This window comes from Mauremys mutica, chromosome 22, assembly GCF_020497125.1.
Source record: "Mauremys mutica isolate MM-2020 ecotype Southern chromosome 22, ASM2049712v1, whole genome shotgun sequence".
Classification (NCBI taxonomy): domain Eukaryota; kingdom Metazoa; phylum Chordata; order Testudines; family Geoemydidae; genus Mauremys; species Mauremys mutica.
The window spans coordinates 15,405,460-15,425,911 of record NC_059093.1 but is presented as its reverse complement, the minus strand read 5'-3'; the positions used below and the strand labels follow the sequence as shown (position 1 = coordinate 15,425,911).

The 20,452-nt window shown below is 47.6% G+C and overlaps 1 protein-coding gene across 1 annotated transcript in view; it reads right to left on the bottom strand.

The window, feature by feature from the left end:
• Positions 1 to 20,452, bottom strand: part of KIRREL3 (kirre like nephrin family adhesion molecule 3) — a 728,850-nt gene that overhangs the window by 676,451 nt on the left and 31,947 nt on the right. Inside the window, exons 2-3 of the mRNA XM_044997029.1 lie at positions 19,302 to 19,539; positions 15,544 to 15,852 (exon numbers count right to left, since the gene is read on the bottom strand). Of these exons, the coding sequence (XP_044852964.1) occupies positions 15,544 to 15,598 (55 nt within the window). The 5' untranslated portion in view covers positions 15,599 to 15,852; positions 19,302 to 19,539. The remainder of the gene's footprint in view (positions 1 to 15,543; positions 15,853 to 19,301; positions 19,540 to 20,452) is intronic.

The window sequence follows — 20,452 nt, the reverse complement described above, 5'->3', positions numbered from 1 at the left end:
GAAATGGAACAGGCAACTTCACACACACACACACACACACACACACACACACGACCTCAAGGCCTGGAGAAGAGACAATGGAAGCAGTGCAAGGGAACAGTGTCAACTCAGGTTGGAGGAGGCTCCACAGCATAAGGCCTAGGCTCAAGTCACCAGCACAGAGATTCATGGTCTGGGGTCTGAGCTCTAGCTCTCTGTCAGCTCGTCAGGACCCCAGGGGGTCTCTTCTCAACTTTGCGACCAACTCCCCGCCAGTCCTCGCGGCACCCATGCCTCAGCTTCCCCACTTCTACACTGGAGAGAAGACTTGCCTCCCTCTCAGATCAAGAGATCTGCAGACAAATCTCTGTGAGAGCTCAGCAGCCACAATCTGGCACTTCCCAGTTAGGTCCAAAATCAAGAGGCCAGCTCCTCCGAAAGGCTCTGTGTGCTGAATGCTGGGCTGTATCGACAACCTGACCAGAACCATGGGCGCAGAACACTTGAACGGCTGGGCCCACGCGTCTGCGAAATGCTCGGAGCACATCTGAGAGGCACTGTGTCTACTGCTGGGTGTGTGAAATGCTCTAGCCATCATTTATTGTATTCATTTTCATTTTAAGTGAATATCTGCTTTCAACGAGTGCTTCCTGCAAGGGGCGTGCCTCACTCAGAGCGCTCGTTTCGCTTCCCTTCATTATTAGATTAGGAGCCACTGAAGTTTAACTAACAGTATTTAAGAGATACTGGTACAGAACTGTTTTGCAACTGCTAATCCACCTCAGCCCCTGACAAGTTCTTAAGTATGAGGATCTCTTAGCCATTGTGACCATTGTCTCCTATCCCACCACTGACCCACTCCAAGCAAGGGAATGTTTGGACACCCCTTATACGCCCTGCGGATGTATTCTCCTTACACATCTCCCCTGCATACCATCTCTCTTAGGTACTGATAAGGTCCCTCGTCACTGCAAAATTTGAGCACCTCACAATCTTTAATACATGCCTCCTCATACACCTCTGAGGTAGGACCCATTGTACAGACAGGGAAGTGAAACACAAAGTGGCTAAGGCAGGGGTGGGCAAACTATGGCCCACAGGCTGGATCCGGCCCACCAACTATTTTAAGTCAGCCCTCGAGCTCCCGCTGGGGAGCAGGGTCTGGGGCTTGCCCCACTCCAGTGCTCCAGCTGGGGCGCAGGGTCGGAGGTCGTGCCACATGGCTCCCAGAAGCCGCAGCCTGGCCCCATGCTGTCTCCTACGTGCTCCAGTGGCCCCCTCCAGCGCTCCAATGGGAGCTGCAGGGGCGGTGCTTGCAGACAGGGCAGCATGCAGAGCCATCTGGCCGCGCCTCTGCGTAGGAGCTAGAGAAGGGCTCAACAGGACCTGCCGCTGCTTCTGGGAGCTGCTTGAGGTAAGCGCCGCCTGGAGCCTGCACCTGAGTCTCTCTCCACGCACCAAACCCCTGCCCTGATCCCCCTCCCACCCTCCAAACCCCTCAATCCCAGCCCGGAGCACCCTCCTGCACCCCAAACCTCTCATCCCCAGCCCCACCCCAGAGCCTGCACTCCCAGCCAGAGTCCTCTCCCCTTCCCGCCCACCACACAATTTCTATTCCGAGATGTGGCCCTTGGGCCAAAAAGTTTGCCCACCCCTGGGCTAAGGAACTTGCCCACGGTCACACAGGAAATCTGTGGCAAAGCAGGGAATTCATTCCAGTCCTCCAGAGCACCAGACAAGTGCCCTAATTGCTGGGCCACCTTTCCTGGGCCATTCAGTGATAAAGTGTACTTGCAGATTTGCCTTGCCAGGGAATCTTCCCAGCTGTGTCCTAGAAGAAATCCCCCTCAGGCACCAATGTCACTCCTCCTGGTGAGCTCTCTCCCCAGCATGCTCACTTGCTGCCTGCTCAGCCTTCCACCAACGCAGTGAAGTCATAACTATAATGATACTATTATATTTTGCTCATTATGCCTCATTTTTATTGCATGGCCTCATTAAGTTAAGAAGCCTCCGTGTTTAACTGCATCTCTTGGCCTCTACACGGGGACTCCGGCCCACATTCATCATCAATCACTTTATTAAAAACACAGGAAAAAAATTACTATTAAGCACATTACTGCCCATCAATCTAGTCAATTGCCTCTCAGGACCTTTCTCTACCTGCTCAATGCACTGGGGCCAGATGAATGTCACTGGCACCTTTTTAATCTTTTGAATTTTCTAATACTTATGAGTGGATTAAGGGTTCTTTTAGAGAAAAGCAAATGGGAGAGACAGATGCCTGATTTCTTTCTCTTACGATGCATGCAAGAAAGAAAACCATATACAAACCGAAGGAAATAAACTGTCAAAGAATAAAGCCTTATGGTATTGGATCAATGGCAAGATAATTTACAGAACTCTAGAACAGTTACAGAATCCAATTAATACAGCGGCAGAATTATTATATTGTAACAAACCTGTGGCCTGCTATAAGCATTATGATCATCTCTATGCTGCAGACCATGGCTATTTAAAAGTTCATGGCAGCAGCAGGGATAGAGCTCATCTTAGCTCTTGAACTAAGGAGAATCTACTTTAGTTAGCAGAGTAGATGTATGACACAGAGTTTATCAGCTCCAGTTACATCCACTAGAGGGCAACAATGCACATTAGTCAATGAATTGCAATATAATTCTGTATTGCACATATGACAATCTCTACAATAGAGAAATGTGAAGGTTGCAAAGTCAGAATGAAACAGAGTTAGGGGCAAGGGATAGCTCAGTGGTTTGAGCACTAGCCTACTAAACCCAGGGTTGTGAGTTCAATCCTTGAGGGGGCCACTTAGGGATCTGGGGCAAAATCAGTACTTGGTCTTGCTAGTGAAGGGAGGGGGCTGGACTCAATGACCTTTCAGGTTTCCTTCCAGCTCTATGAGATGGGTATATCTCCATATATTAGGGTTCCAGTGGGGTTTCCACATCAAAAAATTTCTGGTCCATTTCAAACTGTTGAAATTTCCCCTGGAAGGAAATTCATTTTCCCCACCAGGTATGGTCAGAAGTGACTTGTCCAAGGTCACAGTACAATGGGATTTGGCCTTATTTCCATTTTGGGAGGTTTCCAATGAGCTTGGAAAAACTCAAGCCACAGGGATGAATAAGTTGCCTGTGGAAATCCATTTCCCAGCTGAAAGGCTGCTTTGATCTCCATTGCAAAGGCAAGAACAAAGGTGTCCAGCTATTTGGTAGATGTATGCAGACTCTCATTTTTCCTATGCATAGTATAAGTTTATCTTGCTTTTTCTCCTTTTCCAAATCCGTTTTGTTTGGGTGAGATTTTCCATTATGGGGGGAGGGGGAACCCAAAGCACGAGCATTCGGGAGATCAAAAATGGTACAGAGATACGGCAAAGAGATAGAGCAAACGTAGCCAGTGCCTCCCACCTTGTTATGGTCCGAGCCTCCTGCTGAAAAAGGGGAAGATGGTGAATTAAAAAGGGAAGGTGTTTAGGAAGAACTGTATGTCTTAAACGCCAAGACCTGAACGCCTAGCTATTTTCCTTTCTAGCTGACCGATTTGATCGAACAGGGCTTTGAAGATTTCAAAGGACGCCATGTTTCCTATTTTATCATAAGTGTATATCTTAAACCAATGTTATCATTTTAAGCATGACCAGAAAGAGACAGGAATCTGCAGACACAATTTCTGGCATGGAAGATAGATGCTCAAACAAGAGGAAAAAGCATGCAGGTTAACACAACCCGCCCCCACCTTGCATCCAGCCTAGAGTTAATCATCACAGAACTGTGGCATCTCATGACATTTTTACTATCAGAGCAGTGACAGAAAGGATGTTTCTGATCTCCGGGAAAGCTTCCTCCCAGGAACGCAAAATATCTCAACCCTGACACAGATCTGCCAATAACAGCTCAACCTCTCTCTAAGGGGAGAGGAACGTACATCCTTCGAGGGATCCACTGCCGCAGCCCCAGCCATTGATGTATTCTTGTTAGAGATTCACATTCTGTATTTGCAGTGCAAGGCATGACAGATTGACCACTGATGACCAGCTGGGTTGAAATTTGTCCCTGTGCATTGGGACAGGAGCACCAGACCTCTGCACTAGTTGAGCCTACAAGGGAGGGCATGTATGTATCTACTATATTGATTAGCCCCCTTTGGGGGGGTCATTTCTTCAAAGAGGCTAAGGCCCCAATCCTGCAAAGACTTATGCTCCTGTTTAACTGTATGCACTATCAGCATTTGAAGTCACTGGGTCGGCAACATGTAACATGAATGTCTGCAGAAAAAGGGTCCGAGGACAGAGTGAGCCATGGAGACGGTTTCCCTTCTCCATTGTAGAGAGCATTTCCCCATAGGGCCCCGCTGAGGCACAATGGCAGGGGAAGCCAATTCCCTGGTTGTAGATCAAGGAATTCCACCTTTAAGGCTGTCTGGCGCTTTTCACTATTAACAATATTAAATATAAAGGAAAAGTGCTCCCTCCACCCCCCCAAAGAAAGTCACCAAAAGCACCTAATCTGGCAAAAGGAAGCAGGCATCTCAGATCAAAATTTAATGTGCTAATTTCAGACACACCCACTGCTTTATTATTCCCCAAACTCTCCCTGCACACAGACCAAAGCACGCCCAGGCAGCGACAGACTTTGTGATCAGGAGGACAAAAGTGCTGTGAACAACAGAGCCTAATTTTAGCATCTGTTTGTTCTGCTTCTTCAACACGTAAAGGGGAGGGGGTGGGAAGAGAAAGGACTGGACTGGCTGCTCCCAGCTTATTAAAGACACAGCCAGGAGCGGGGCAGAAAAGCGTTAAATCACACTCTGGGATTAGCACATGAAGGAGGAAAAAAAATAACAACCCAGCAGGCACCACTGGCCGGCGATGGCAGCTTGTTTTGTGAGCTGCTGAAGGTTACTGTGCTCCCCTCCGACACATGCTGCTTGCTCTCTACCTCCCTCCCCTTCACCAGGAGACCCAGGCACATTCATCATTAGTCACCAGGAATTGGTAGTCTAGGAACAGCATGGACTGTGTTCCCCCACCTTCCCCAGCTCTTATTCAGCAAAGCCATGACTCATCTGTACGGCAACCCCCTGACCTAGCCAGGTCTTGCTTCCCCTTTGCTCCACCAGTAGGGGTCACACTGGAGTCCACCCCTCCCCACCTCTCCATTGGTAGCAGCACTGGACCTTGCAGACCTTGACTCAGGGAGGGGAATCTAGCCATAAGTACCCTGCATACAACTCTCATATGATTTGCCAGCATACAGCAGCTCCCTTATAAACATGTGGGAGCTCAGATTCTCTGCTCCCCAATAGCCTAAGATCACCTCTCTCTATAGCACAGAGCTGCACATGGGGTTAAGCACCAACATCCCTCCCCCCGCCCCACCAAGCCTCCAGCTCTGTCCTCAGCCTTCCAAGAGAGTCGGAACCCCAGCAAGCCGGCTGTGAGCCCAAAGGGACCACAGTGAGTCTGCTCCTGCCTCTCCCAGGGAGCCCTGTACCGGCAGCATGGTTCTCCTCCATGCAAGCGCTGCTGCTGCCACCACCAGGCTGAATTTAAAAGCGAGGAGGAGCTGCGGCTCTCAGCCTCTGCCAGATGACCTGGTTTAATATTCAAAATACCTGGGTATTTTTACCTCCACACACGCCCCTGTCTGTGGTTTTAATTTTTAAACCCTCCTCCCGAAGTCTACAGGCTCTTTTCGTAGCATCGCAAATGCATTAGCTCAGCGAGGTGAGATTATAAGCTAGACAGAATCTTTCACTGTTTGAATCGGCAGCAAATGCCCCGACAGTGACTGATGGGACCCCAATCAGGATACACTGCTGGAGTCAGCTAGGACTGGAGAGGACAGTCACTAGACTGCAGGGGAACAACCCCAGAGGTGGGTTAGCTATCCTGACAGGGCTTTCTCATCTGACTTCTGTGGATTTTGTCTGTAGCTATTTCTGTGCCGCTGGGAGGATGCAGGCAAAGCGAAGACTGCAGGCAGCTCCTTTCCAGTTAGAGAGAGAGAGAGAAGCGGTTTTGCAACTTTGGGAATGCAAAGATGTCAAGACCAATCCCACACCTTGCTCTGTGATTTTTCCCCAGCTCATAGATGACACACAGCCTGCCACATACTGACCAAGACGCAGCAGCCGGTGACATTGGTGGGTGACTGACGGAGATGCAAAGTGAGGAGCAGCAAGGAGCTGTGATGGGTTCTTCCTACATGGGCAGCCTGGGAGTAGAGGTTGGGCTCTGGGTGTCTGTCAAATGTCATCTCAATTTATTGGCCTGGTTTTAGAACCTCCTCCTCCTCAAAGGAGACACACATGGGATCTCCTAGTCCCACACCTGCTTGGTACAGAGAAGCTTCTATTCAAGCAGCTGAAGCCACCTCAAGGATACAGTCTCCCTTCCAGCATCTATTTGTATGTACGCTTTACCACAGCAGGCCCATCTTATTCAAGTTGCACAACAGCAGAGATAAGCCAGGGGAAAGCCCTACATCTCAGCTGCTTTTGGGGAGCCTGGATCCAGAGCCAGATTTTTGGTTGTATAGACCGGACTCTGCCTGCCAAATCCACGGTCAACACAAATCAGCAAGCAACTTGATTCGGATCTCTGTGAATCATTTTCATGTCACAACTGAATTTGGTGGCGTGACTCCTGATTTACAATGCTGAAAGATAGGGATCCCCCATAAGTTCTGGTGTCCTAGGCAAAGCCTCAGGAGGATTTACATCCATTAATGAAAGGTTGTAACTAATAAAGCTAATACAGGATTATCAGACTTTGTACTATGAGGCATAAGTCTGGAAGGCCAAGGGGGCAGGCCCCACATGTGTCACACCTTCCTCTGAAGAATCGGGATGCTAGATTTCAAGGATCTCTGGGCTGCTCTGAACTCCCTTCAGTTCCTCTGCTCCTCCACTGACCCAGCATGGCACTATCAGCAGCAACTGCCAAATCACCACATAAGAGGACAGCAGCCAATGGGCTTTCAATGAAAACGGGAAGCCTCCAAGATGTTTGCCACCTGGCCACTCATAAGAGCAGCAGGGGCAGCTGGCTCCAGCCCAAAGCAATCATCACTGGTTCAGAACCTTCTCAGCCATCCCTTTCGCCTGCATCTAAGGACATCTGCTCTCTGACCTCTTAACTCCTGCTCTCCTTGTACCAGATCACTCCACATCAGTCAGACCACCTGTTCCCCAACTCTCACTATAGCTTTGATCTCAATTTGCACTGTAGTTTCCTAGGTGCTACACAGCTGCATCTTTAGAGGAACCTGGAATCTCCTGAACACCAACCCTTCCTTTGGTCCTTCACTCCACGCCTTTCCCTCCCTTATTGCCTCCCCTTAGAGATATCTGCTCAAATGCTCTTGCCAAAGCATTTTTATCCCCTACTACCCTTTCTCTGCAGCCCAAAAGCAGGACAGCCATGTGCCTAAAGGAATCCGACTCTCACGAGACAGCCTAGCTCTTTGTACCTCCCCTCCCCTCAACCCACAGCCATCCTCCCATGCAGTGAATGTAATCCAACCCCTAAGGTAAGGAAATAGCTCCTTACAATAGGGGGCTGTAAAGGCAACCCCCAAGGAGCCCAAAGGCCACTCCTGTCTTGCACACTGTTATCCAGAAGTAAGTGCTGCCCAAGCCTCATTCACTTGGACCTGGTAAAGAACAGGAATTGCTCACTTGAGTTCACCAGCAGGTCCTGGTGCAGGCTAGCACCCTGCGAGCATTGTACATCACAGTGTTCACAGCGCAATGGGCTTTTCATCTGGTCTCCTATCCGAACAATATCTTGGTCCGGTGACATCTGCTGTGTTAGTGACCATGCTACAGGCCTCAGCCCATCCTCCTTGGAAGACTATATTTATAATCCACCAGCCACCCTGTGATGAAGTCACTAGCCAAAGCCCAGCTAGCAATACAAGGCTGGAGTGGATCAGATTGTAGCACCACCTACAAAGAGACAGCACCCACTGGCCATATTTTAGGCCAGTGCAGGTCACACAAACTCTTAGCCCCTCTCAACTAAGCGGGGGACAGGAACGTCCCAAGGGGCAGCATTCTGGCAGCATATTTATGACCAGGGTGAAAGCTTTGTCCTTGCTGGTGGAGAACTGAGTGTGTATGTCAAGAATACTCCCACAGGGGAAAGACCAAATCCTTGAGTTTCACCCACTTGGCAATTTGGGGCAAGGGGGTGAAAAGAGAAGCAGCTGGATTTTGCTGTGAAAATGGCTTTTCTTTGGCCACCTCCTGAAATGACTTATGGCTTGCCAGACCAGTGAGTGATCAGCCTCCTACCCCAATTTTGAGTCCCCATCACCTTGTGCTGCACCCTTCTGAAAAGCAGGGTGGCTCCCTCCACTCTCCAAAAATGGCTACTTCCAGCTGCCCTCTTGCTGCAGGTAACCATGAGTAGCAAAGTAATCCCACCACTGCGATACCCAGGCTGGCCATTATGCGAGTTCAGCTGTCTTAACTTGTTACTGAGTATACAAGCGGTGCTGACATTTATTTAATCCTCATAGTACTGTTGACTGTGTACTTACGGAAACATCGCATGCTTATGGGAGACATTTGTTTCCAAGCAGCTTATGCTAAATTGCAGTGATATAAAGGAAACACTTATCCAATATTGACATTTACTGACTCCTGGCTGTATACCGCCTGAATACTCATTTATACCACTGGAGAGGAAAAAAAGAAATGGAAAGAATCCAGGCCCTTCACTTCTGATCTCTTTTCAGGAGTTGAGCAATGTTGAGTTAATGACGAAAATGGAAGGGTATGTGCCCAGAACAGCAGGGGTGGATGGAAGAGCCTCGCAACTTTTCACCAGTTCACGATCACTTCCTTCTTTAAGGAAGGATTATCATCTTGGGTTCATGGCACAAAGCTTTGATCCCCTCCCACCTGAGAGTACCCAGGAGAAAGGCCATCAGTTATGAAATATTTTTTGAGTCTGTATTTTTATACTGTAGTTATTAAGATCTCTCATGCCTTGCTGTATGAATTCCAGACCCTAAACACGCCATTCCTGCAGGATATTTGTATATCCTCACACAGGAACACAGCGTTATTCAATGGAATTCATCCTGCACAATAGGTGGAATTTTCAGCCGCTAAGGCATCAGGCCAAATCAATCCCTAGTGTAGTTCCACTGACTTCAGTGCAGTAATGCAAGGGATGAATCTTCCCTTTACTGTATAGAAAACTACTGCAACAAACCCAACCCCACAAAGTTTTCCTTGCACGCAGAGGTTAATTATCCATTGTGTGAGCATACTCCACTGAACACTGTTCTCAGTTACTCCATACACCGAGGCATCTATTATTCTCAGCTGAAGACCTGATTGGGTCACATTACTGTTAATGAATGGCAGTTATGTGAATGCCCTTTTAAAAGCAAGTCCTACGATATTCTACAGCTACAGCAGGCTTTGGGGTTACTGCTGTAGTTTTCTTCTTATGTGGGGGTGCTGAATGAACAAATTAAGATGAGATCTTATCCTACAGCTGGTGGCTGAATCTAACTATACGAATCTTCTACCTCCTACTAATAATGTGACATTTAAAGAAAGCCAGCAAGTGCACAATCAACTGCTAAACGGTGTATGGAAAGCATGTTTTAAATTTTGACTAATGCTGTACAGTAAGAGGCAGATCCATCCCTCATGTAACTATGGAACTAGGAGCTCTTTAGAAAGCTCTCCCTCCTCTGCTTTTGGGGTTGGTAATGTCACTTTGCTGATCATCTTTAAATGGAAACTGTTGGATCAAACTGGAAACAGTGTAGGTCTGGTAAAGTCTACATCAAATAGGGATGATCTCATAGCCAATCCTCCGCAGTCTTTGCGACCCAAACACTGCAGCATCAGGTAAGCGCACGAGAAGCCAAATGTAAGAGACAATAAAACAAAAAGTGAAACTGACTAACCTGTTTTCTATTTGTGCAAGTAGAGACAAACAAGGAAACCTGAGCCAGGAATGATGAAAAGCTATTGGATATTAAAAAAATATTTGTGATTCAATAATGTACAACATGGGTTCTCCACCTGGGGGTTGTGGGCAGGTTTCAGAGTCCCAACCAAACTCCTCCCCCCTTTACAGGGGAGAGAAAAACCCAGAACACATTTTATGCTGCAATATGGGAAAAGATTGGGAGCTTCTGCTTTAAGGTGTTAGTACCACAGGTCAGGATTTTCTATCTATATTTTTTTATCTAACCGATGTCCCTTTAAAGTAACAGTGAGGCATCCAGGAAACAAGAGACAAAAGTAATGACACCTGCCTGAGATGGACTGCACCATGTAAGATGTATTCTGCACTGTACCCTGCCCTGAGACCTCCGCATAACCTTAGCACAGGGAGACCAGTTACAGATGCAGCATTCGCCTCAAGACACGAGCCATTACTTGGAATTCCCTTGCTCTGTGAAAGTAATGAGGGTCTCAATGAAAGGCCAGTGACCCCTTTTTATGACTCAATGCAGCTGGTGGAAGATACCTAGCTTAAAAAAGGCATCTTTGGTCCTCTAGTGAATCTCACTGCAGGCCCTACCGATCGATTTCTACCACCTACCCATTTGTTTGTACAAACCCAATCATCAGAATCAAGTAGAAGCGGACTGGACAAAGCACAGGAGAGCAATGATGCTTCATTAGCGCCTTGGGTGACCCAGCAGCCCTTTTCCATCTCTAACATGGAGCTGATTCCAGTTTCCCCCCAATCTAGTCTTGCCTTGCACTCCCAGGGCAAGTACCTTTACAGCAGGATTTCCCATCCTCTGTCATTATACGCAGTTACTTCTTGTTGCACTGTTAATGACTGAAAAATAATCCTCTCCTCATTTAGCACTGGTTACAGCCTATGAGGTCACCCCATTCTCCAAAACCTGATGCATTCATTTCTCTTTACTTCTCCATAAATATCTCTGGAGAATGGAAATTCCCTGCCCTGCACGGGGAATACCACCGAACATACCAGCAAGTCCCCCTATAAAGGCTCTCCCAACTCCCTGCAGGGCAAGAGGACTATGGATAGAGTCCAAAACTTGTGTTTTCGGAACTTTTCAGCAAAGGATCCTTCTCTGGATCCTCTCCAGTTTGTGGCATCAAGGTTCATGCTGCATGCACCACCCCAGATGTGTCCCCCACAAAAAAAAACCAATGTACAGAGGGGAATGGTTAACTCACCAGCCCTACGTGTAAATCTATTTATACAACCCCGTCGGAGGTTCACCTTTCTTTTGTATCAGCACCATTCTGCAAGCTTCTGGTCCATTCACCGTCACCCATCGACCCTGTTCTCTTCCATCATAGCATTACAGGCAGAGGATTGGGTAAGTGCCTCAACTGGGTATTCCCAGCCCTTTGCTGTACCTGGATTTGGCTTGATTTCCCTTCTCAGCTTAACCTCACAATTTCATTGCCCTTGTCACCTGTGGTCTGATGACCAGTCATGGTAATGTTCACACACTGCAAATAATAAAGTGCCCTATGGCAAAGGGTCCTGGTTTGATTTTAAGGAGTCCTTTGCAAGGACTGCAATCTCTTCAAAGCAGGGCAGAGGAAGAAAAGCTCTGTACAGCTCCTACAGAGCCTGGAGTTTACCATCCCAATAGCAGATAGCCAGAGATCCATGGGCAAATAGGGCACTTCAGACTCTTGAGGGCAAGGGCTATTTTCTGATCTGAAAACAGCCAGATAGACACTTCATTGGCATCTGTCTAGTTACTCTAGATTTACACCAGGGTAACTGAGATCAGAACGTGGCCAAAGGACATGCCCCACAGAGCTTACGGTAACACAGACGCAAGACACTGGCACAACAGTTCCAACGAAGTGACACCTATGCCAGATCACTTCTGCAGAGGAAAGTTTCCTGTCGGGGCATGGATTATGGAGGCACTTGAAAGATGGAAGAGAAGCAGACATCTGTTTCAGGTGGACAGGGATGACGTCAAAAGAGGTACTAAGCCAAGAGGTGGGGAAACCAAGGCAATAATGAGAAGGGTGGCTAAGGAGCACTCCCGTGCCAGGGCCTAGACTGGTGTCCAGGGAGGGGGCGTGATTTGCCATATCCCCTCCTTGGAAGTTGGTTAGATCATAACGAGATTGTAGGGCTCACACTGCTGGTTCCCTTGCATTTATAAATTCTCCTCTACAATGACTGAGCTGGTGCCTGGCTCTAGGAGACCACGCAACCCAACCCAAGCCTTGTTTTAAAGCTAAGTTGCAGACCTCCACCTGTTTGTTGTTGTTTTGTTGCACCAGGCCACAATTCATGGGACCCACCCTAGATGGATTTAACACAGAAGATTCACGGGCTCTCACTGTGAAATTCCACTTGAGTGCAGAGCATGTTTGGGATTTGGCTGTGAAGGATCGGACATATGGCAAGGGGCTTCCATGTTGCTATTTGTTTCTTCCAACCTCAGCTCTTTTGGGTGAAGGGGGAAAATAATTGGACATTATAAAAAGAAAAAATAAAGAAGTGAGTTTCATGTTTCTGGATGACAACATCAAAGGGCATAACACATCTGCCCCCAGCAGGAGGTAAATTTCACAGTGATTTTATCCTGGTTCCACCAGGCACTATGATACTGAGGACTTAGGAAAAGCAGCAACACCAGGAAAAAACAACCAACCAACCACCACACAAAAACAACCCAAAGAGACTCTACACACAAAACACTGGCAGCTGTGAACTTTCAGAGCCAGAAGACAGGGATTTGCTGGGGAATCAGAGAATTAAAAAAAACAAAACAACATGGGAAGGAGATTTGTTCTCCCCAGACCTTAAGAGACTTCGCTCTGACCCAAAGGCATAGGTATCAGTTACAGGAGAGATCATCCTCCTTCATTATTCTGTAATACCTCTCAATGCAGAAAGGGGATGGATGGGGTGGGGGCCCAGTGGATTAGATACTGGACATTTACATGTGGAGCTCTGCTTGAGATCTGGGTTTGTAGAGTGAGTCTCAAAATTATTCCATTAAGAGGCTTTAAAAGGGTCTACAAGGAAGCAGAAGTGTGTTAGTAGGCTCACCTCCTAAAGGAGAGACACACTTTGCACTGTGAAATCCTAACACGGGGAGGTCAAATTGATCTCTGGTCAGCCAAGCCATAATGTGAATCTATATCAGCCCAATGCAATGCGCTCAACCCCCAGGACAAGGAGCCCATGGGAAGTATGGTCACTGTTAGAGCACATCGTATGGTCATCCCCAGAAGTCCAATGTTGTTCAGCATCATTTCTCAGGACAGCATCAAACCAGCCTGCCACAAAGATGCATGGGGTCAACTTAGGACAAATCCTTGGGCTGAAATCCAATGACCTTACCTGGAGAAGAATCAGTTATCGGAGGTTCTCATGCAAGGCCCATGCCTAAGTTAAATATTCTATGCATGATTCTTGCATCATACATACGTGATCCTTGCCAATCTGCTGTTACTGACTTGAGGGAGTAGGAGTCCTGAGTGTGCTATTCACACAGGTCCATTTGGGCCAAATTCACTCTTAGTGTAAGTGAATGAAACTCCACTGACTTCCCTGGACTCGCAGTTGCATAGACCATGGGTAGGTCTGGCTCACTGACTTCACTGGGTCTACCTGTGTGAGTGAGGCAAGTGGGATTCACCTATGAGCTCCCTCCTGCATGAGAAGTTACTGCCCTATGGGTGCACACCACCTGCATCAGTCAACATGCCACTTGTATGACCCAACAACCCAAGTGGCACTCTTAAGATCATGGGTGCATGTGCTATTGAAATCAATGGCACCACAATGGGCACTGTGCCCAGGCGTGCATAAACACTACCAGCCCAGCTATGCAGTCAGAATGGGGAATTTCAAGTAGGGGAAGCACCAATGTGTCGTGGAAATACACTTCAGCTCCTGGATCTGTGCTGCCCCTTCCTCAGCAGCCAGACAGATTGGAGAGGGGCTAGAACAAGACACACACCAGTGGGCTAACAGCCCGGCTGCTGACTGTCACATTTCTCAGGCACAGCAAGCAACAGCTACATGGCAATGAATTTATCCTTCTTACAGGAGGAACCAGCCCGTGTGCGATGTTAGCTGTGCTGCCATGTAACCCAACATGAATATGCAAGGTACCAGAGGTGCATTCCCAACAGGTCGCCGCAGAGAGGCAGATCAACTAGACCACACAGCCAAGACGCGGATCTACACGGCAGCTTTCAAACAGCAAAGCTCATTAAAAAGTCCTAATTAAAAACAATGCCTGGGAAGTGTGTATGTGGGGGGGGAGTGAGGCCCTTCTGGAGCTGAAAGGCAAACTTCTGCAGCTTTGCTAGCAAACTGCCATTTGACCTGCAGGGAGTGGAGAGAGAGGCTCAGGGGGCCTGGGAAGAGAAAGGAAAAGCCAGGCTGCCAAATTGCTCATATACCTGAACCTGCCACTGCTCCAGTGTATCAGGAGAGCTCAGATTTGTTCTGCCTGAAATTGACATGGCAGACATGGTGGGTTTCTTTTGAGCAGATCGAAGCACCTTTGATTGCAAACATGGCTCTCCCCTTAGCACCGTCAGTGGTAACAGGGTGTTAGGGGGCACCCAGCAACATGTCTGGCCCACAGCTCAGAAGAGAAAGCAACAAGTAGGCTACTGTGGAGCGCCATGCCTCCAACCAGAGGCTGGGGAGGGGGGGAAACAGACACCCGTTACAAGCTACACTCTCCCCCCAAAAGTTTCACCCTTCATTTAATCAACAGATGGACTCGTGGGTGGTTTCTTTTAATTACCCCATGCCCTGTCCTGCATGCATGCATGCCTTCATGTGACACAGCTAACACCTGGCATTGGTATTCTGAGAGGGCACAAGCAGCTCCAATTCTTTAAGCAAAACCCTCCATGTTCCACAGGTGACTGGCAACAGCTTTGCCCCAGCAACACAGGTCTGAAATAACACTCCCACCCCGACGCCTGGGACTGGCTGTTCAATATCAAAGTTGTGTGGGAAATTCCTCTAGACTGCCCGGCTCTCTCCAGCTTTGGAAACATACCGCCAAAAGGGAGCGCCGAATCCCCCCTACCCGAACCATGGGGACCCACACGCGCCATCTGAGGCACCTCGTTCCATCACAAAACACGCTGCAATTGCAGCTCCCCCAGGCAAGGCGCTCTCCCCCCCAACCGAAACAAGGCAAAACCACCAATCAAGGCTAAAGAACCTTGCAAAACAAACAAACCCCTCATCGGGGTCTAATGGGGAAGGGGGGGGAGAGGAGTTCAGAGCAGTGTTTACACACAAACGAGCTAATTAACGTAGCTGGAGCAGAAAGAACTAATTTGCATGTTAAACATTTTTTAAGGCGAGCTGCCTTGAGAGACAGCAAAACTCCACAATGCACTTGCCAGCGAAGGACCCTTTCCCAAATACGATCGCATCCTCCTGGCCAAACCCAGGGGCTCACCTGGCTTGATCTCCCCAACAGGAGAGCCAGCACCCCTGCCTTGCCACCATCCCCGACCTGCCCGCACACCCTACTTTGAAACTCAGGAACCGCCGTGTCCTACCTTGGCTGAGCAGCAAGAAGCAGAGGAGCAGCAGGTCTGCCTGGAAAGCTTTCATTCCTTAGAGTTCGCCGGCGGGGAGCGAGCAGGAATCTGGGGGCTGCAGCTTCTCCGGCGCCTGCAATCCTTTCTCTCCCTCTCTTCAGTTTCAGCAGCCGGCTGCGATGGAGTTGCTTTGAGCCGCCTCTGCTTGTCTGGCTCCTTGCAGCTCCATCCTCAGTCTCAGCATCCCAGCTACACAGCCTCCTCTACAGGAGCTCCTCCCACAGCAGTCAGGGACTTGACTGACAGAGCAAATCTTTTCTACACAGGCTGGAGGGGGAGTAATAATTAAAGAGGGAATACTTGTTAAAAATGGAAAAGGCGGCTTAGTCTTTCCTCTCCCCCCTCCCAAGAATGTGCTGCTTTCATCCGACACAAGCTCAGGCAGCCGGGCTCCGTGTCTTTTCACGGGAGAACATTTCTGATTTTACAGGAGCAAAGTTGATTAATAATTTTCGTTCCTGCTGCATGGAAGCAGGGAACTCTGTGCGCTCGCAAAGGAGGGGGGGGGGGGGGAGGGAGGAATTTTGTGCAGGGAGAGAGAGAGCTCTATAGGAAGAACTTAGGCTGCGTGGAACATATGCAACTCTCCATGTGCCAAATTGCAAATTTTTCTTCTTTGCTCTAGAAAGGTTTCCCACCCCACCTCTGGGTTCCAGCACTGGGCTGCTACTCTCTGCTAAGAGGCAGCGCCGGTGGCAAAAGAAACAGCAATGCAACTAAGTGACTTTCCTTTCTTGCAGCCTCTCTAACTTTTTTGTGTGTGGGGAGAGCTTGTACCAGTGGCTTTTGGAAAGACTTGCAGGTGAACATCCCACTATTTGCTCAGGTGAATAAGCTCATCTGCCTTTTCCCCACTCTATAGTCCTGTTGCTCCCACTAAACTATTCCATCCTTTAGCTGCCAGCCTCTGGGCAGCTGCCATCCATGGGGAAATGGATGGCTCTGTGCAGACGGGATCATACAGTACAACTCAAGAACAGTTATCTTCATGGTCCATAGAACCTGGCTGAAGGACTTTGGTTAGATTCAGGGCTAACTCTGTGTTTCAAGGAGTGGCTATAGCATAGCTGGTATGGAAACAATGTCTCACCTCACTCAGAGCTCCCTACAAACTGGTTATTTCAGAAGTGTCCACTTCAGGCTTTTTGCAGCTGGCCAGGCAGAGGCAGGATTTCAGTATAGATGGGCCTCTGATGTGCTACAGCAATTGCTGTGTGTCCAGGCACAGAAGTAGATAGGATTCTATCTGGGTGGGATTTAGCTCACCAGAAGGTAACCTAAATTCCATCCAGATAGAATCCTATCCTAAACTGTTGCCGTACACCATTAAACCACCTGCTGTGTTCCACCCCAGAGGTGCGTCTTTCTCTCAGCTGCAGGCTGAGTGATTTCTGTGCATCAGAATCCTTCAGCACAAGAGGTGCCAAGGGAATGTAACATTCTCTGCTTCAGACTCATTCCACATAAAGATTTGATTCACTGGTAACAATTGCCCTGTTTCCCCTTGCTATATTTACTAGCAGGGTGCAAGATAGTCAATCCATACCTGAACTGTATTATGTAGCTCTAGGGAGCTGTGTGACAGTTTGTATAAAAGATGCTGCGCAAAGTATAATTGTTTGGTTGACGCTAGTGAATCACCACCACTGTTTGCTAAGGGAATACAGTAGCATATCTATAGCTATTAGCTATCTTACCTAACGGATCTGCACCATGACCCTCAGATCAAAGCAAATAGAGCTCAGAACCTCCTACTCCTGAGGCACAGGCCTCTCACACTGGACAGATTCTCCACTACCTCAGCACTATAGGGCTTATGACATACAGTTAATCTGCTCTTTGATTTTATCAAGTAGAGAGCATCAGTGCACCCAGTGGCCAGGTCAGCAAGGATGGTGGATGACACTTGCTTTGAGCAACCAGAAGCTTTTGCTTAATTGCACTCACCCAATGGCATCCCACCCTTGTGTTGACTGGATTGTTGCAAAACAACTGAAGAGCATGAATGCAGGCAGGCAAACCAGGCCTAGAGGGCTGTGTCTCATCCACCTGCTAGAGGTGAAGAGAAACAAAGCAACTTCCAGAACTCATAGCCCTCTGTGCTAACCAATCAAGTGGTGCTCTCCCTCCCCCCGCCAAGCTCTGGCTAACAGAGGCAAGACTGCTCCCTCCTCTGTAATATTCTACATGTGATGGTCAGGTTTAACTTCCCCAGACTTAGGGGCAAGGGATCTGAGCAAAGTTTCTCATACAATTCCACCTCTAGGACACACAGGAATCATACATGAGGCAGGAGGAATTCATTTTTCCCAGGTTGGTTCCCTCCACCCTGGGAGGTACTGCAAAGCAGAAATGCAGCAGCAGTTTTACTTTCACCGTGGAACATGTTACTCATCTCTGCACTGGGAATGGTGGTGCTGATGGAGGAGATGCCAGGCAGCTAGAGCGGGACAACACACATCTGTCTAACCCAGGGGCAGGGGCTTTTAGGGCTGACCACTCACAACTGCTAGAGAAGCTGCACAGAGGTGACAGCACAGTTAGATACCTAGTCCCACAGTTAGATACCTAGATACCTAGTCCCTGTGTCATCCCAATTAGATGACAGGGCTCCAAAACCTAGCAGCCAAACAAGCCACAGCTGCCAGCCCTTCTGTGTGGCCAGACAGTCTTTGATGGCTAGTTCCCACCTTTCTGTCCACTGAAGGGGGTTGAACCCCTTTCCTGGTTCACACCGGGACTGCACCCCATCACAGACCCCTGTAATTGATAATGAGCGTGAAAATATTATCTAACATTTCTATACCATTTATTGTCCAGAAAGAGGGTGGGATCTTAAACACCTTTGCTATAGCAACTAAAAGGAAACACAAACCCTGCCCAGGGATCTCATCCCCTACTACTGATGGGCGGCCACCTCTGGGGTGGAATGCAGCAGCTTTTAGGCAACACACAGCTACACTGTACAATGATTAAAGACAGGAAGTGAGGAAGAATTCTGTATCCATTTGAAACTGCAAGGGGCACTTGGGGGCACTGAATGTAATTATAAAATGAGCATTATACAGTAATTATGGCTTTGAAATCTAATTACTTACAGCTGTGCCTTTGTGCTTAAAGGTGAACTTCAAAGGGAAATGGCAGAGTTCTCCTAGGGTTTATACTGATATCTGCAGAAAGTCACCAACAGCCAGGCAACAGAGTCTGGCTATGTGCAAATATGCATCAGTTTCATTAAACTGGTGCAAATCTCTCTGGGGATGCATGGACATTGATTTAGCTGGCACCTCTCTGTTTACAAGCTAAGCTGACAGAAGCCAGTTTAAACTGATTTATGAACTATTGATTTATCCACACACTAAGTGGCACCAATTTAACTAAATCAGTTTAGAATCATACTTTTAGTTAAATTGGCATATTGCTGTATTTGTGTATAGGCCTGGCCTAAAACAGGCATCATCAGTATGTTATCATATAACAAAGACAACTCGCTGTTTTCTTCTTAAGCCCTGTTACTACCAGACCTGCTGAGACTGTGCCAATGCCATGCACCATATGCATATCCCTGATGGCATCACAGTAACCATGGTTCCTTGTGACACGCAGTCACCATGTAGAAGGTTGGGAATTTCTTTTCACTTGAGTTCATGATTTTGCAACATTCTCCACTTTCCTCCTCCCAAAAGCATGACATTATTTTCTAGCAGTACTATTACCTTTGTGCCTCTTCTCAGGTGCAGCAGGGGCCACAAAGCACTGGGCTAGGAATAAGGAGATGTGGAACCTAATAATCCATTGTATGCATACAACCCACACTGGAGTTTGTGTGAGATCAGCTAATGAGATAATTAGGTCTTGGGGGTCTGTTCCTGTTTCTGCCATTGGCCTGCTGGGAAACCACGGGCACGTCACTTAACTTCCCTGCATCTCTGTTTCTTCTGTACAGTTCACCACCTGTAAAACAGGAATAAGTATACTGATTGGAACTGCCTGGAAAATAGCATTTTCTGTGACAAATTTCAAAATAACATTTAAAAGGTTTCATTTTTCAATTTTTGTGTGTGGAAATTTTCTTTTTTTGACAAACTGAAAACTTTTTTTTCCTTCATTTTTTCATCCACAAACCAGGAAAACATCAAATTCCAGGAAAAGGACATGCACTGGGTTGTTTTTTTGTAAAATTCCACATCATGAGACAATCAGTTCACCACCTCCACTGGTGTGAGCGGTGGGAGCCCTAGTGAAGACAGGACACAAATTTCTCTAGGCATTTTAACCACTGTGTCATCTAGCCCTGCAAAGTGAAAAGGGGATGTAGAGAGTAATTAAACTTGCACAGGTTTGAAATGTCAAATAAAACCTGAGCAGCACATGGAGTTTGACTGTTTAATTTTGTGTTCTTAATTAGTATTCCTTCATTTTAAGTCTTTTCAGCATTTGTGTACCATTCAGCGTTTGTGTACATGTTTACAGTAGAAGATTTCAAGTATAGATAAGCTACTTATTTACAACAGAATATTTCAGGTGTGGATATTGACCAGATAGATCACTATGAAGAGGAGATTTGAAAGTGGTGCAAGCCAGAGACGGTGAAAAGAACTGAGTGAAGCAGCAGCTAAGAGCTCAAAGCCAATAACTTCATTTCTCAAACCACTGGAAAACACACCTTCCCCAACAAACAATGCTACAGATAATGAAAACTCCGCAACTGCAACAGATGATATTTCAATGCCAATACCTGAACGTGAGGACAGTAGTCAAGAAGAAGATGTGCCAACAGTAACAGATGCAGCAGAAGATCCTGTGTACGATCAAGAAACTCAACAGCAACAGGAAGATGTAGATCTTACGCAGCAAGAGCAATTCA